Below are 18256 nucleotides of genomic sequence, written 5' to 3'. Positions count from 1 at the left end.
TTGGCAGCAAGAAACTGGCTAGCAACATTTTTTTCCCCTCTCTCGACGGCGGACACGAGTGTGGGGAAACCCAAAAGGATGATTTTTTAAAATTTGGTTGTGAAGTGAGATTGGTGACAAGGGAGGTGAGGTCAAAATTTTGATGTAATGGAGAAGCGAGGGGGGAGGGGAGGTCAAAGAAGCGTGTGAGAATACGGACGACGAAAGAAAAAAGGTTAAGATCTTTGAAACCTCATTCTCTCTCTTTCTCGTTCTCTCTCTCGTTCTCGCTCTAGTTCTCGTCGTTCTCTTTCTTCACGCTCACAAACTCACTCTCCGCCATCGCCATAGCTGCCCCTCCGCCATAGCTTCCTCTCCTCCATAGCTCCTCTTGCTCCTCCTCCCCCTCCCCCTTTCCTTTACTATGCGTATTCGTAAACGCCCCTCCCCTCACCCTCCTCCTCCTCCTCCTCCTCCTCCCCCCCCCCACCCCTCCCCCGCTTCTCTTCCACCCCTTCGCGCCCACTTTCCTTCCCCTAGCTTGCTTTCCTCTCATAATATCACAGATCACCCACCTACCCCCCCAAGCTCCGTCGCTGTTCCCCCCCCCCTCGCCGCTGCCGCTTCGGTAGCCCAGCTCGCTGCAGCGCCCAAAGACTTAATCTGCGGCTTGTCCGATGAGCACTGGCAGGAGCTTGTTAAACTGTCGACCTTGAGCCAAAGTCCCCAGGTACGGCCGAAACGTCATTTAGGGTTTCTCCAACATACTCGCCCAAATCTGTGCCTGTCAGTTCCCGCCTGCAGATGTTACAGTTGTTGCTTAGGCTTCACAATAAAATGACATCTTTGCTGCGGTATTTCGTCTCGCATTTGATATTGGCGACGAATAATTTGTAACGGAGGCCTTCGTAAACATAGCAGCTGAAGAAATATACGTTGTTTACGTCCGGCGGTTTTCTGTCTGCTTTTTATCAGCACTTTAAACTTCAGGCTTCTGGATGTGCTCTTCAACGCTTTCTTGAGTGCGCAATGGTGCGACTCTCCGTAGGTGGCTATTTTGGTAAAGATAAACTCGGAACTGTGAAGAGCCTCTTGGACTGTTTTTGGGGGTTAGCTTCATCTGTGAACTAGGGCGGTAACCCTAACGTGCTCGAGAAGTAGGATGCGTTGTAAAATCTCGCGTCAATATCATCACATCGCAGACCTACGATGCCCTCCTTTGAATCATTGAATCTTCCGAACAGCAGATATTAGGGTTTTGCTTGCCTTGTAAGAACTTAAATTTCCCTCTTTTGTGTCTTTGTGGTTAAACTCCTGCAAGTAGATTGTAAGCTGCCTTCCTTTTACTGCCTTCTCCAGTCTGACAAAAGCAACGAAACGAAACCGAAAAAGCAGAAGCAACACAGGTCTATCAGGTATTTTATTCAACGGTGATTCCGTCAATTTAAGCAAGGGGCTGTTTACCTTCTCCATGATAGTTCATTATATCACCGATGGTTGTGATCACAGTATGTGGAAAGAGGAGGTTAACACCCATTCCCAGAACCTTGAGATGAGGCAGGCCGAGAATTCCATACGGAGCAAAGGCAAAACAGGTGTTCGGACCAGGACGTGGCCGAGGAAGGGTGAGAAGAAGCTGACACGAGAAACAATGGAGCAAGTTGGATTTGGTAGTGGGGCGACAGTGATCATGATGGTGATGAAGAAGAAGAAAAAGAAGAGAAAAAAGAAATCTCTTCGAGATATAGTTGAAACCGATCATAGTAGCCGTAGGCAGCTACCTCACAATGACGCAGATGCTATTATCAATGAGCGTCCCGAAAGGTCAGACAGCGATGTGATTATGGAAGTAGCCTCTAGCGACAGCGGCTCCTTGTTAAGGTTACCGAGATGCGTTCTCAACAGTGATCCGACAGAGTGGAGATCTGACCACCTGTCTGCTCGACACTATCATAAACTGTGAGATAGCCCAAAATGATAGAGACGATAAAGAGCAACTAGCAAGCACGAAGAGCAGTGCGTAAAGTTTGTCAATCAAGACAAGGATTGCAGGAGCTTGGGTTGTTGCGACCGAGCTGTAGAGCAAACTAGCTATGGCAGGGAGGGTAGAAGATCAATCTTTGCCTCTGTACAATCGCCCAGAAATCGTAGACATCTCTGTATCTTAGACAACAGCTTTGATGTTAATAACATGGCCATGCTTTCTACATCCGGCCGTCAAACCTCGATGAATCAAATAAATCAGGATGTTTACAGTTTCGTTCATGAACGAGTATGCCAGATTTCGTTAGTCTGTATTTTTGCTCAAAGTGTCTTTTGTTGCCTTCTAAGTTGTTCCACTCTCAAGTCCATAGGGATTAGTTCTAATTCTTTACTTTCAAAATAGACCCATTTTCAGAACATTCGGTTCCGACTTATTTGTGGTGTGGCAGGTCCTAGTTATATCACAGTCTTTGTTTAAAGTTTGAACCTCATTTATACTATGTAGATCTTTCCTTGTTTACATATCAAGGTAGTACTTGTGAGCTCTATTCTCTTGTTTAAAGTTTGAACCTCATTTATACTATGTAGATCTTTCCTTGTTTACATATCAAGGTAGTACTTGTGCCTAAAGCTCTTTGAAAAATGTATTGAACATCAATTGCATGCCTTCAAGATTGGCAAATCAAGCTTGAATCATCTTCTCTTTTCCCTATGACATTGTTCTTTGTTCTTGAATATGTTATTTAATACATTAAGATTGATTTTCATGAACTCTTACTTGAAACTTTTTTCTTAATACTAGTTTGGTGAAAGGATAACAAAATGTCTTAGGACACTTTTATGTCTTGTTAAGTTAGCCACTTCCTAGAATTATTCTAACGCATTGATAAGGTATTTATGGTTTTTGATTATTTAAAACTGCTTTAAAAATATTGAATTATTATAGATTGGAACACATACCTATGACTTTAAAGTTTTAAGGTTGAGCTATCACTGAAATTTGATGTTGCTTGCAAAACTTTTAGATAAAATGGCCATATTACTTGATTAGAATGAGTTTTTTTAATGTCTTTTAAGTCCCATCATTGCTTAACTCATTTGTTTAGATTCCTTTTGGAGCTAGATAAACATATTTACTATGATCTATGGACTCAAAAATAAAATCTTGTGAATACTGACAGTTAGGCAAATTTGACCTTTTGCACATTATTTGATATGTATAACAAGTTTCAAACTCAACCATGCTTTTTATGTGTGTTCAATATGATATTATGGACTATCATGAGTTTTTAGGGAACATAATATGATGTAGAACATCAAATTGAAACCTTATTTTGATTGTTGGATACACTTGAATTTTTGCTACTTTCAACATAGTACAAGGATTAAAGGCACCTTCAAAGGTCTTTTTATACTTATAGAGTGGCTCTACTAATGAATTAGTAGATACTTTAAAACTATAAAAGTGAGATTTGTTGTGAAACCTATTATGTATCCTATGTGGGTGTAAAATTATGTTATTATTCTTTTGTGGCATTTGTAATGATGTGTGACATCTGTTTCTTTATGTTTCTTATATTTTTAAAAATAGTTTTATGAGTCTACCTTAAGTGCAAGTGAGGGTCCAATCTTCAAAAAATATATCTAGATCAGGTTGTGAATTCTTTGCCAATCCATCAAAAGGACACTTTTATGTCCTATTTTGCTACCAAACTAGTGTTAAGGGTCCTTATGCCAATGCTCTATTTATAGCCTAAATAACCTCCTTTTATGGCTCCACACTTGTCTATGGTATGTTTTAGCTTTAATCTTGCATCCTTGAAGCATTTCAACTTCCTCTAATTCCTTTCTTGCCTTGTTAATCACTAGTGTTAAGGGTCCTTATGCCAGTGCTCTATTTATAGCCTAAATAACCTCCTTTTATGGCTCCACAATTGTCTATGGTATGTTTTAGCTTTAATCTTGCATCCTTGAAGCATTTCAGCTTCCTCTAATTTCATTCTTCCCTTGTGAATCTCCTTACAGGTTTGTTACATATTCCATGGACTTGCAAATATGAAGGGTGATTTTCATATTAGCAATCTGTTCAGTTATAAAATCGTTGAGAAACTAAATTGGTGTTCTCATTGCATAGAAACAAAGTCTAGATTTGGAAATCTTATGACTAATCATGTAGAGCACTTGTTTGTTGTTGAAGATGATTTTTTTTTTGGTTTTCGTCTAATTTTTTAAAGTGATTCTCTTATCATGCAATGTTTTTTCTTATAAGAATTTATTTTCTAATAACACACCATGTGTTCTTGGGCCTATGGTGTCACTTTTAATAAACGAAACATAGCACCTTAGTCAATAGGAGGTCTTCTCTAAAGGTTAGGGTTTTACATGCCATTTACATACATGTGAGGATTAAAAACCACTTACCAAATGTAGTTCATTTTTGTAAATTTATAAAGGTGCAAGCATGCATCACATGGGATAGGTCAAGGGTTATGTGAGACAAATCAAGTTTTAAATATGTAAACATGTGTATGTATGAAAGGGGTTGAACAAGTATGTAACACAAATTAAGTTTTAAAACAAATTTTGATCAATGACAATCAATTTCTTTGATGAAGTCTTGATTACTTCCAATGACGACTAGATCCTCTACAAACAAAGTGTAGTAGTAATGCCATTCCCCTTGAACTTTTTAGTAGAGCACTGGGAGAGCATCTTATTTGCATTAGAAATTGTCTAGACAAGATTGCAAAATACTTGTCAATTTTACTCTACTAAGCTTCTAGCACAACACCACAATGCATTCGTAGACGTGCTCGGTAGATGCAAAAAATAACGAGCATGTCTCTAAGCGTTGATATAGTTAATGAAAATACGAGCGCATCTATTAGCATGGTTAGTCACACATCTAAAATGGCGGTTATACATGCGTTTAATAGTGCATCTACACTGTACAATAGACGCTTATTTAGACACGTTTATAAATGTGCAACAGAGTTTGAAATTTTACTACGGGTTGATAAATATGCATCATGGCTTGCCAAACATTGCCCATGATTACCAAAGACCTAATTTAATAAAAATATCAATGCTATGCACGTGTCACATACCATAATATGATTTTTGCCAAATGCACATATACAAAAATTAAGTGAGGTGAGGAGAATGAGACAATATATAAATTAGTTTTGCCAATATGTACGAGATTGGAATGATACAATGATGGGCTATGGTACGATCTCATCCTCAATGAGATTAACCCTTGCCAAACTATCTACTAATCAATATGGAGATCTACAAATACATTCAACCCACTACTACTTGCACTATTGTACTCATCGAAATCAGCATCACCAATGGTAGGCTCATCCTCATGGGTAATGATCTTAATATCTGTATCTCCTATTTCATGATCATCCTCCTCTCTTGTATCACGATCATCATCACCTCCATGGCCATGATCATCCTCCATACACTCCATATTAGTACATGTGATATACGTCACTTTGGAACGTGGCATAATAGGTCTGACATGCCACCACCTATTATTATCTACCAATGGTTGATAGAAAACCTATTCAAACACAAATACAAACATGTTGATTTCCTTGCATTGAAGGTATCAAATATATATAAGTGAGCATTTATATATATATGGAGTACATGTTCACATTGTTGTGGTAGTACTAGTGTGCCCTTCTTGCTTGGCCAAAACTTTGTGGAGTCAATAGTATCAAGCCACTTGCATGGCATTGGATTTTTGCATTAGGGACTCTTTCCACCATATCCTTAAACCCCTTGACATCTAAAACATACACAAAGAAGTGGCGAAAGTCAAGCTTAATAATATGAGAATAATATATTGGATTATGCCACAATAATCATCCATGGCTCCATTGACTCCCTCAAAGCTAGCAATGACGCTACAATCTTGTGTGTTTCTCTTATCATCAATCTATTGTGTCTGAAAACGCTAGCCCTCACGCCATGTAGCATTGGACATAGTGCACTACACCAAGACAAAATCAATTGAATAAGCAATCTAAATTGTTGAAATCTCCTAACTTATGCAAAACATTCTATATACTGACCTTTTGCATGCATTCTCTAGCATACTCCCATTCTTCCATTGTGATATGCATCCCCTTGTCTCTCTCTACTCTCTCCATTTTGTCAAGTAGCCAATCGACATGAATATCCTTTGTAAGTGCTCTTAGATGCGTAGGATATGGCACATGTGATCCATGGCATGTACAAAAGAGGCCCTTTTCTCCTTGTCTTCTTGCCTTTGTATCCTCATATCTTGTCACCCATCTTTTCATCACATCACTATTAAGCATGCAATAGAGGTTTAAATTATTAAGAAACTCCTTGTCCATTACTTTGGTATGCCCTTTCCCTTGAGGCACAATAGAGGTCACCCTTAAGTCTTCTTCATCTCTCCATAGTTGTGGGAGAGCTATCCACATAGACAAGAAACACAAAAACATATACAAGTTACTCTTGTACCCACCAACCCTCATAAGAACAACCATCGTACATGTATAGTGCTGCATATAGTACTATGAAATGTATTTGGCTTGTGAGAATAGAAGGTGGAAAGGTCTCCTCCACTAAACAAACCACCCGAGCATCCTCAAGCATGGTGGGATGTATTTTCTTTGAGCTCACATACCTAGAAAGAAAAAAGTGCACCATATTAGCAATATAAAAAACTTGCATCAAGCATTGATACATTTCACATTTTGTATAGTGTGAAGTACCTCACAAGCTCGCACATCTTGTAAATACAATCCTTCATGTCCTTCGATGCACAATGAGAAATTCTAATAGGTAGTATGAACTGAGCACATGAGATCTATGGTTGATTAATTGCTTCTAGATGCACAAATTTGGAAGGAAAAAGAGATGATGCCAAGTCATACTTACTTGGAGCATATTGTTCCAATCATGAGATTTCAAGCTGTATAATTGCTCTACACCCTGTTTCTTGCTCTTTGTAAAGTCCCCCTTCAAACACCTCATGCATCTAGTGGGAGTACGAATTGTAGTGATAGCCCGCTTCACCACCACCATGATAACGTCCATGGTGCATGGGGTAAAAGACACACCCATTTGGTCTCTCTTGTGGCGAAGCTTCACGCATCATCCATGTGGTGCGTAGATCCTCCCTTATGCTTAAGGAATCACGTGTCCCAATCAAATGGTCCCAAATGATAGATGCCACATTCTCGAAGATATGCATGGGATCAAGCAGGTGAGTGATCTTGAAGTGGGAAGAATATGTTAGAGTTAGCTCAAATGTCCACCTCTCATGTAACCCACCAATATTCTGTGTACCCAATGTTGTAAGGCCCCCATATGAGGAGAAGCCATGATGGGTATCAGATATTGGGAGGGATCCCCAGTTTAGACACTGGAAGGGGTCTTAGAGTAGACCAGATGGTTATGAGACGGCTTAGGAGCCAAGAGTAGATACCCGTCTGCACAAAGGGGGGGTTCGGGGGGGCGATAGCCCCCCCGATAGCAGGGGGTCCGGGGGGCGCAGGCCCCCGGTGGGGGTCTGGGGGCAAAGCCCCCAGCGGCAGGGTCCGGGGGCTGCCGGTAGCCCCAGGCCCGACGGTATGACCTATGCGCAATCCTTCATCTGCCCGACGGCATGTTTTCTGAAGGGTCGGTGGTCTTCCAGGCCGACTGTCTATTAGGCCGACTGCCTATTACAGGGCCGACCGTCAACCACTTACACTATATAAGTGGCCACCCCCTATCATCAGATCACCAGTTCTTCACGCTCATAGTCCTCCGTCCAGCATCTGTTTAGATCACCATCGAAGCTCTGTCTGTAGAGCGCACGGGTGGACAGCCAACCATCAGTTGTATCAGCAGTTTGGTATATCAGAATTTTTGTATTCTCTCCAGCTTTCCATCGTGTACTTGCGTTTTTTTGTTATCTTCCGCTGCGTACTATTTTCTTACAGAATATGGTAGCCGATTAAAGATGGTATATGTAAACAAAATATGTTGTTAGTGTGCAATCTTTTATTCCATTCAATATAGCACACAATAGTTACAAACCCTTACCAGCTCATGCCATGTGGAGGAGGAGTCATGAAAAGGTCCCAAATTTGCTTCCAATCTCGTACAGTGAGTGACTGTGGAGGGACTTCATTCCAAGGGTGAAATATCTAGGATGATCAGGTGGGAGAAATCGATGGTGATTCTCATAGATGACCTTCTTCAAGTCCTCTAGCCGTGAAGAAACTAGCAAAGTATAATGAATAGGATATGCATGGTAACCCAATATAGTGAGACCTAAACAATAGATGCAATTGCATAAGCAAGGTGGGTTCTCATTGCCACATCAATTGCCTACTCAAATTAAAAGTTCAATGCTTACCCGAACACTTGCCATAGCTTGGGAAGTCATGCATCATCCACATCAACATTGCCTTGCAGATGAAGTCTTTTGACGAGAGAGGCCTACTCACATCATGCATGTAGATACCTTTCCAAAGTATCTCCAAACCCAATCCAAATCTCAAGTTCCTAGGTTCTTCCTTGAAGCTTGGCCATGTGTCTTCAATATGCATCCATGCAAGAGTGTGTGCAGGAGTTCTCCACTTGCCATTGGTTGATCACTGGGAGGAATGCCATGACATGATCTATGCAATGGATTTGCACTTGAACATATGTTGGATGTGAGGGATTATGGGAAAATGTCGCAGAGCCTTACGACGCACATCCAAAGTTTTGAGATATGCTCTTTATCTTGCCTCTCCACAAGTAGGACACTCTCTAGCCTCCTTATGTGCTCCACGAAATAGAACACAATCATTGACACATGCATGGATGCGCTTATAATCTAACCCCCCTAGAGATGTCGAGGAGATGTCACATAGTGCCTTGCCATATCTCTTGAGGTCGGTAATGTATTCTCCCTTGGAAGCATGTTAGACAATAGCCTGCATGTGAAGACCATAAATGAGAAAAAGTATTCTAGTTAATCCACTAGCATAACTCACCATGTTTGCAAAATGGAAATCTTACTTGAGTAATGCATTCAAACTTGCATTGCTCCATCCATAAATGGTCTACAAGTTTAGTAACTCAAGGGAAGCATGCAGAACAAAGAATGTGCACCCCTCAAATACTGGTGTCAATGTTGTAGTAAAATGATGGTCCTACTCCATGCTATCATCCCTCCCTAAGGACTTATGGGCAAATAAATGTCGCACCATATCATCAACCACTCCTCCTCCATGGCCTCATGAGGTAATGGTGGAGGGCTACTATCACCATTACTCCTTATATGCTCCACGAAATAGAATGCAATCATTGATGCATGCATGGATGTGCTTATAATCCAACCCTCCAAGAGATGTCACATAGTGCCTCACCATATGTCTTGAGGTCGGTAATTTATTCTCCCTTGTAAGCATGTTAGACAATAGCATGCACATGAAGACCATAAATGAGAAAAAGTATTCCAGTTAATCCATTGGCATAATTCACCATGTTTGCAAAATCGAAGTCTTACTTGAGTAATGCTTTCAAACTTGCATTGCTCTAGATCCATAAATGGTCTACAAGTTTAGTAACTCAAGCGAGGCATATAGAACAAAGAATGTGCACCCCTCAAATACTGGTGTCGATGCTATAGTAAAATGATGGTCCTACTCCATGCTATCATCCCTCCTTGAGGACTTATGGGCAAATAAATCTCACACCATATCATCGGGCACCTCCTCCACAGCCTCATGAGGTGATGGTGGAGGGCTACTATCACCATCACTCCATGCATCTATAACGGTCTCCCTTGAAGATCCCACCTCATATTGCCAACGCTTTTCCTCCTCACGACAAGCATAGGGCAACATATGCGGGTGTGGCACTACATCTTGTATCAAATAGAAAAGGAGCATATATCAAACACTTGAACATCCATAGGTATCTCAATAAACCTCAATGTTTTAACACTTACCATCGATACGGTCACATCCCATTTTTCGTACTTTGAGATGTGAGTGATTGTAATTCTACGTGCATGATACATGCACCCTCCACATCAATCACACATACATTTGATTTTTTGCTCCAACCATATTTCTCGATTGTGGAGACAAAGGGATTTATCCTCACTGGAGGTACTTGTTGAAGATGAAGACATCCTATAAATAATCACAACTCAAAATGTTAGTCAAGCCCTTGAAACCTTCACCCAAAAAATGCGTGTAACATGTCTATTGTTGCATCTGTTCTGTGAAAATGCATATATACACATGTCTATTACACAGTATAGATGTGCCTATAGACACGTTTTTAGATGCACTACGTGGTTTTTAAACATACACTAACAAAACCTTTTCCTCACTTTGCCAACTGCATCTCCTCTCCGTGCTTTCTTTCATCATCACTTGTTTTTTTATCTCCAAGATTAGCTCATCTCCGAGCATATATACCTCATCTCCAAGTATACAAGAGAAGAGGGGGAAGAAGGAGGCCACAAGAGAAGAAGGAGAAGAAGCTTTTAAGAAGAAGGAGAAGAAGCTTTCCATACCTCTATCCAAGGTAAGTCTCTTGTCAGTTGCTCTTCTCACTCAATCTATGATGCTTCTTGTACTTGTGGAAAGATGTTTTCGTCCTCTTTCGCATGTAAGAAAGAATGTTTTGGGGAACTTTCATTTTATTTAGAGGTTGTCGGTCTGTCCCTGTCAGATTTGGGTGTTCGAGAGTGTCTAACCGCATGCCAAGGTGTTTTGGAACTGTGTACCCGTGCCTATAGATGCATTGCCAGCCATGTACATAGATGCACTGAGATAGTTGAATATTTCTTTTCCTTATCCTCTTCCCCTTTTTCTTCTCCTTCTCCTTCATTCCATTTTCCCTTCTCGTGTTTCCCCTTTTCCTCCTCCATCTCTCTCATCCCCCTTCTCATTTCCTAATTTTCCCATACTCATTCACTACAAGACACTGGCCTCTGTCCGATGATGTCTTTTGATGCTTCGTGGGTGTGGGCACGGGCTCAAAGATCATCAATACGGTTAGTGGGCAAGGAAAGTGTTGGTGTAGATGTCAAAAGAGCAATTGGTATGGTCGCTAGTATATATGTCAGTATAGGGGTCTGTATATACCGACCCTTATACCGAGAGATATACCGATGACCATACCGACTGCTACCAACCCTTGCACCAATGCTTTTGTGGACTTTTGGGTACAATTTTTCATACCGACGTTTTAATAGAACGTCATTTCCAAGGTTCCCAAAATAATTTTGGACCACAAGTTTGTTCATTCGAAAGATAAAAAATATAAGAGTATGTACACCAAAATTGAGATCAAAACACTCATATATTAATAGTGAACTTAGCATACAAATTAATGTACAAAATGTCACTATAAAATTGTTAGGGCCAAATTACACATAAGAAGTCTCGTCGATGTCAAAACTATGAATCAGTAGCATTTACATCGGTGGCTTTATCTTGAGCCAAGTCTTCGAGGACCAACTTGGACCATGTACCACCATCTTGGATCCAACAGATCCAGATGAAATACCACCTATGTGGAATATACAAATTAGGTGCTAGTAATTATATTCATTTATTCTTAAGTATACAAATATCATTAGGGGAGAATTGGGGTCTCAAAAGGGCCTCCAATTAGTGTTTCCTAATTTCAAGGGATTAGAGAGTGATTTGAGGTGTACCAATCAAAGTGCTAGAAGATGTGGGGCAATGGTATGTTGAGGTGGAGGGTGGGCAGGCCTACAGAGAGCCCCCATTGGTTGCTCCTCTTACACTAGGGACCACCCAAACATCCCCCCCCTCTTAACCCATGCTTGACCCTCCTACCAAGTGCACCTCCCCCACATGAGCCCAAAACTGCCTTCAATGGGATGGTAGGGCCCTTGTGGCGAATTTTTCTTCTCCCCTCCCTCTTTCTAGGACCTCTGCCCCCCACTGTTTTGGTCCAGCCTACCAAATCACTCAAATTTGAACCAAATCCCACACATTTTCCCTCTTCCCCCTCTTTCTTTGCTCCCTCCTACTCTGGCCTGCTTGCTACAGCTCCTCTCTCTCTCTCTCTCTCCCCTCTCCCTCTCTTGTGCCTCTTTTGGAGCTTCTCTATCCCTCTTCTTCTCCCTCTCATGTTCCTTTTTGCTATTGCTATGTCCCTCTCCTTCTCCCTCTCCTGTGCCTCTATTGCTGCTGCTCTGTCCCTCTCCTTCTCCCTCTCCTGTGCCTTTGTTGCTGCTGCTCTGTCCCTCTCCTTCTCCCTCTTTTGTGCCTCTATTGGAGCTGCATTGCCTTGTGTAGGAGTCCCATTCTTGCTGTTGCAACCTCTACAAGCATGGTGAGGAGAAAGGCTACAAGACCACGCAATGTTGTGACCTGTTGTGTCTTCCACAACACTAGAAATGCATTAGATGAGTGGATCCCTTACACCTACAGCTTAAATGACTGGATAGTGATGAAAGGATTAGCCAAAGGTCCACATAAGCTTCCCAAAAGCAAGAGAGGTGACATCTTGCATGAGTGGAAGGGGCGCATCTTGAAGTTCAATTTTGGGAAGAAAGGATGGCTGCATAAGTGCAACATGTTTACATGGGAAAAGATATGGGGCTTCCTCCATCATTCAATCAATCTAGGATACCATCACATTGTGAGCCTTTCTATCTATGTACCTTTTTCACCTATAAGTGTAATGAGTCCATTTGAAAATTTTGTGTTTGGTTTCTAAGAGCTCTTATTCATGGTGGCAGATGTCTTCCCTTTGGACCTCGAGGAGTGGGAACCAGTTGAATCATTCATAGGCAAGTTCACTGCGATTCATGAGGATTTAGGTAAGGAAATGCATGCCGGGGAGAAGTTGGCCTCCTTGCTAATGAAGAATGTGTATTGGTATAATGCAACATACATCACTCCAACGACATCATCAAGCTACGGCCATCTGCAAACCATTGCACCACCACAACTTCAAGACATGGATTGCAGCAATGTGGACTCGAGGACATTGCAATGGTACAAGGACAAGATTGTAAAGGATGTGGGCATGGCCATGAAGTTTACATTTGGATCCAAATGGGCAAGGTTATCTTGGTTTATGCCTCTGCATATTTTGGCTTCTTTATTTCAGAATATACATATGCATAGAACAAAAACTATGTGGTCCTGCAAGCGTGTGGATGAAAATGCTCTTGAAGATTTACTTGGGATGAATTGGGAAACCAGGTCAGGTGACCAAAAAGGTGATGTGTTTCAATGTCACACATGTAAAGACAATGTGGTTATTAGATACCATTGTTGAGATATCGAGCTCCACTCGTGATATGCCAGGGTGACCGTTGTGTATTTATGTCACCGATTTGTTAGCTGGAGATGCGGTTGGTACACCGCCCACGAATAATAGCTGGATGACAGCTATCCTTATCTACACTAGTTCGTGGCTCAGTTAGTATGCCACCTTAGTTAGTTGAGTTTGGTTTGAGACCCACATATAGGGTTCTTCTATTTCTTTGTACAAGAGTTCTTTTTGGCTTTCACAACTAAGAAGAGGAAAACTGTTTTCAGCCTCCACCTTTGTGTGTATTCCCCCATTGTGCATGTGAGAAAGCTGCAAGTGAGACTCCTTCCCTCTCTCCCACTATCTTCACATGGTATCAGAGCCTTGTTCGTGGTAAGGAGCTCAAGAAAGCAAGCCAAGTTCGTGGTGTCCTGGTAAGAGGACCAGTGTTGCATTCCTATTTCGAGTTTGGGAGCAAATCTCTGCAGGTAGCACAGCCAGAAGTGCAAGAGTTAACTGTCTCAGATTGAGACGCCCTTCGCGATGTGGCGAGAGCGCAACATATGCTGTGGGAGAGGGCGAAGCCCTCAGTGACTTTATTTGAGGCCGTTTCGGGGCCCATTTTGGAGGCGAAAGTTCTCCGCAGGCACTCAGAAAAAGGCCCTGTTTTTGCTGTGCGACCACTGTTCTGCGGGTCGGTGAAAAGTTGCCATAGAAATTGCATCGTATGCCTGTGTGCAGAGATATTGGGAGTTGCAGATTCATGCTTGTTGCCTGTTGATGCAAAATCGTCACTAGGAAGTGACTGTGTGGTGAAATACCACTTCCGTCAGTTTTGCAGATTTGCTCGTGTGAGGCAAAAACTGTGTTCTTTGCAGTGACAGAAGATTTTGCAGTGTTCTGTAATGGCATCTGATTCTCTTTCGCAGATTGTCACTGAAAAGCTTGACAAGAACAACTTCCACGCATGGAAGTTCAGAATGATGAATTTCTTGATGGGAAAAGGCTATTGGGAGTTCATTACAGGAAATGAAGAAGAACCTGTTCTTCCTAATGTTCCTAGTCAATAGGAAATGCAGGCATTTAAAGGATGGCATGAGAGAGCCAGGAAAGTTATGTACTGGCTGTCTATGAGTATTTCGGACTCCATGATTGTGCATATTCAGGATGCAAGTACGCCAAAGGAGGCATGGGATACTTTGGCAAAAATGTACAGCACAAATACGCAAGCCAGGAAAATGCAACTCAAACAGGAGTTGCACAATGTGCAGAGAGAAAACATGAGCATCAATGACTACCACATGAAGATGAAGAAAATTGCGGATGCACTTGCTTCCATTGGGTCGCCAGTGGATGATGACGATTTGGTTTCTGTGACCTTGAATGGTCTAGGAAAGGATTATGCACAGTTCCGGACATCCATTGCCGTCCGTGAAAAATTTCCTAATTTTGAGGAGTTGATTGCTCTTCTAATTTCTGAAGAGCATAGAAATGGGGGTGCATCTTCTTCAGTAGGAACTTCAAAAGAAACTGTCTTCTACTCAAATGCTGGCAGAGGTAGAGGCAGAGGTAGAGGAGGCCGATCTGCAGGCTATGGTAGAAATCAGAATATGCAACAAACGCAAGAAAACCAGTCCTATGCAGGAGGACGTCGTAACTCTAGAGGCAGGGGGAGCCAAAGAGGCCGTGCTGGATGGCAGAGAGGCCAAAATGTAAACAGCAATGTTGAATGCTACTATTGTGGCAAAAATGGGTCATATGGCTAAGGACTGCTACAAAAAGCAAAATGACATTATGAATGGAAAATTGCAGCAAGGCAATTATGCATCCTCTAGTAGACAGGGTGATGACAGAAATGAGCATTTGTTTATGGTGCAGCATATGACAAATTCTGTGACAAGTGCAGAAGAAATCAATGATGTGTGGTATGTTGACTCAGGTGCATCAAACCACATGACAGGTCATGCTGAATGGATGCAGGATGCAAGGAAAATGGAAAAACCAGGATTTGTGGAGACTGGTGATGATACTGCACATCCTATTGTGCAGATTGGCAAAATTTCTTTGTCTATGCAGGATGGGAAAAAGAAATACTTGTCTGATGTATTTCATGTCCCGAACATCACCAAGAACCTGGTTTCTGTTGGTCAGATGGTTGAGCAGGGCTTGCAGGTCAGATTTAATCCTCATGGATGCTTTGTTGAGGATATGAAAAATAATGGTTGCTTGATAGCAAAAGGAAAGAAGAAGGGCAGGATGTTTACGTTGGATGTGGACATGCCTGAATTGAGTGCAACAATGTTTGCACATGGGACCGGTGTAGTTGCAGATATTGATATCTGGCACAAACGCATTGGTCATGTTAATATACAACGACTTAAATCAATGCAAGCCCAAAATATTGTTGCAGGATTGCCTAAATTCAAGGTTGCAGAAATGCACAAGGTTTGTGAAGCCTGTTAATTTGGGAAACAGGCAAGGAAACCTTTTTCTAGGCATGTTCAAGAGAGTAAAAAGCCATTGGAATTAATCCACTCTAATGTGTGGACTACAAAAGCTGCATCTATTGGAGGCTGTCACTATTTTGTCACATTTATTGATGACTTCAGCAGAAAACTATGGGTGTATTTTATGAAAAAGAAAAGTGAAGTGTTTGGGCACTTCAAAGTTTTCAAAGCTATGGTTGAAAAAGAAACAGGCCTGCAAATAAAATGCCTAAGGTCAGATGGAGGGGGAGAGTACCTCTCAAATGAGTTTGCAAGGTTCTTGCAGGAGCATGGTATAAAGCAGCAATATTCATGCAGTCATACCCCACAGCAAAATGGAATTACAGAAAGGAAAAACAGGCATATTGGAGAGGTATCTCGGGCTATGCTAAATGAAAAAGATCTACCAGATTATTATTGGGCTGAAGCAGTTGCTACAGCAGTTTATATAATGAACAGGACTCCCACTGCAGCAATACATGGCATGACGCCAGAGGAGATGTATACTGGTAGGAAACCAGATATTTCTCATTTGAAAATTTTTGGTTGCATTGCCTATGTCCATGTGCCAGATGAGTTGAGGTCCAAGTTGGATCCAAAAGCTGAGAAGTGTGTCTTTATTGGTTATTCTCTGCAGCAAAAAGGTTATAGATGCTATAACCCTTCTACACGAAAGTTCACAGTGAGCAGAGATGTTGTTTTTGATGAGATGAGCAGCTGGTATAAACCAGTAAATGTGATGATTGATGTAGATGCACAAAATGGTAATGCTGCACAGAATTCACAGCAGCAATCACAAAATATTAGTGGACCTGGAGTGTCGTCTAGTAGTGGTTCACATACTTCGCCATGGACAGGCAGATTGAGATCAGGAGAATCTCCTCAAAGCAATGCAGAGAGTGGTATGCAGGTATCACGAAAAGGAAAAGAGAAGGTAGATCAGCCCATGTTTGATGTGAATGCAGGTCACTCTTATGTGGATGGTGAATCCAGTGGCTCAGAACATAGCATTGATGATGAGTTGGGTATTCCTTCTATTGTTACACCTGGAGCAAGGAAGACCAGGGATGTTTTGAGAGCACCTGGAAGTGAGCCTATTTTGCGCAGGTCTACCAGGGTTAGGTATCCTGTGGATAGGCTGAAATATGATGGATTTACAGCCATTCACTATGCCTATATGGTCAAAGTGATACAGGAACCAGAACCCACTTCTTTTGAGCAAGCCATGGGAAATGAAAAATGGGAGAAAGCCATGGATGAAGAAATGGATGCCTTGGATGCTAATGCTACATGGGAATTGGTGCCTTTGCCTAAAGGCAAGAATGCAATTGGCTGTAAGTGGGTTTATAAGATCAAGCACAATGCAGATGGTTCTGTGAATAGATACAAGGCAAGATTAGTTGTCAAGGGGTATGCACAGGCATATGGCATTGATTATGAAGAAACTTTCAGCCCGGTTGCAAGGATGGCAACCGTAAGAGCAATGGCTGCATCAAAGGGATAGTCTTTACATCAGATGGATGTAAAGAATGCCTTCTTGCATGGTGATTTGCAAGAAGAGGTCTTCATGGAGCAGCCAGCAGGTTATGTTCATGCTATTCATCCTGAGTTTGTTTGCAAGTTGAAGAAAGCCTTGTATGGCTTGAAGCAAGCACCTAGAGCATGGTCTGACAAGATAGGACAGTATCTTGTCACTATTGGCTTTCAGATTTCCGAGGCAGATTTCTCACTCTATGTGAGAAAAACAGAGAAAGGGATTATGCTGCTGGTCATTTATGTTGATGATTTGATCATCACAGGTGATAGTGATGAAGATATCCTTCATGTGAAAATGCTATTTCAGAGGCAGAAGTTTGAGATGAAGGATTTGGGAGAGCTGCGTTATTTCTTGGGCATTGAGGTGATTAGATCACCAAGTGGGATACAGCTCTTTCAGAGGCAGTATGGATTGGACATGCTATCCAAATATGGGATGACAGGCTATAAGCCTATTTCAGTTGCTTTGGAGCACAATGTGAAGCTGAGCGTAGATGCAGGTGAGCTTCTGGAAGACCCTACTATGTACAGACGCATAGTAGGAAGTTTGATTTACATGACTATTACCAAGCCATATTTGAGCTATGCTGTTGGGTTGGTAAGTCAGTTTATGCAGGCTCCAAGGAAACCGCATTTGGATGCGGCTAGACGCATACTCAGGTATGTGAAGTCCACATTGCAGTATGGACTATTTTATGAGGCTGGGGTTCAGATACAGTTGCATGGATACACTGATGCTGATTGGGCTGGTAGTATTTCTGATAGACGATCTACCAGTGGATATGTGTTCTCTTTTGGGAGTGCTGCAGTCACTTGGAGCAGCAAGAAACAGCCTACAATTGCCTTGTCGAGCACAGAGGCTGAGTACAGAGGTGCAGCAATGGCTGCATGTGAGGTAGCTTGGTTGCATAAGCTACTCTATGATATGCATCAGTCTACAGATGGGCCAGTTGTCATTTATTGTGACAACATGAGCAGCATACACTTGGCAA

General features: G+C 41.8%; 1 protein-coding gene across 1 annotated transcript; it reads left to right on the top strand.

Moving 5' to 3' along the window:
- Nucleotides 1-256: 256 nt before the first annotated feature.
- Nucleotides 257-2186, top strand: LOC147887833 (uncharacterized). Its single transcript, XM_087393770.1, has 3 exons — nt 257-709; nt 1339-1394; nt 1489-2186. The coding sequence occupies exons 1-3, from the start codon at nt 404-406 to the stop codon at nt 1940-1942; spliced, it is 816 nt and encodes a 271-aa protein (XP_087249896.1). The 5' UTR covers nt 257-403; the 3' UTR covers nt 1943-2186.
- The last annotated feature ends 16070 nt before the right edge of the window (nt 2187-18256 follow it).

The sequence above is a fragment of the Dipteris shenzhenensis genome, chromosome 22 (genome assembly GCF_047967505.1).
Source record: "Dipteris shenzhenensis isolate YYH24624 ecotype China chromosome 22, Dip_SZ_1.0, whole genome shotgun sequence".
In the NCBI taxonomy this organism is placed as follows: Eukaryota; Viridiplantae; Streptophyta; class Polypodiopsida; order Gleicheniales; family Dipteridaceae; genus Dipteris; species Dipteris shenzhenensis.
This window is presented reverse-complemented; position numbering and strand designations above follow the sequence as displayed.

Coding starts and splice junctions, on each gene's coding strand:
- LOC147887833 (XM_087393770.1), top strand. CDS start 404: ATGCGTATTCGTAAACGCCCCTCCCCTCACCCTCCTCCTCCTCCTCCT. Junction 710..1,338: donor CCTTGAGCCAAAGTCCCCAG/GTACGGCCGAAA, acceptor TGCCTTCTCCAG/TCTGACAAAAGCAACGAAAC. Junction 1,395..1,488: donor AAGCAACACAGGTCTATCAG/GTATTTTATTCA, acceptor TTGTGATCACAG/TATGTGGAAAGAGGAGGTTA.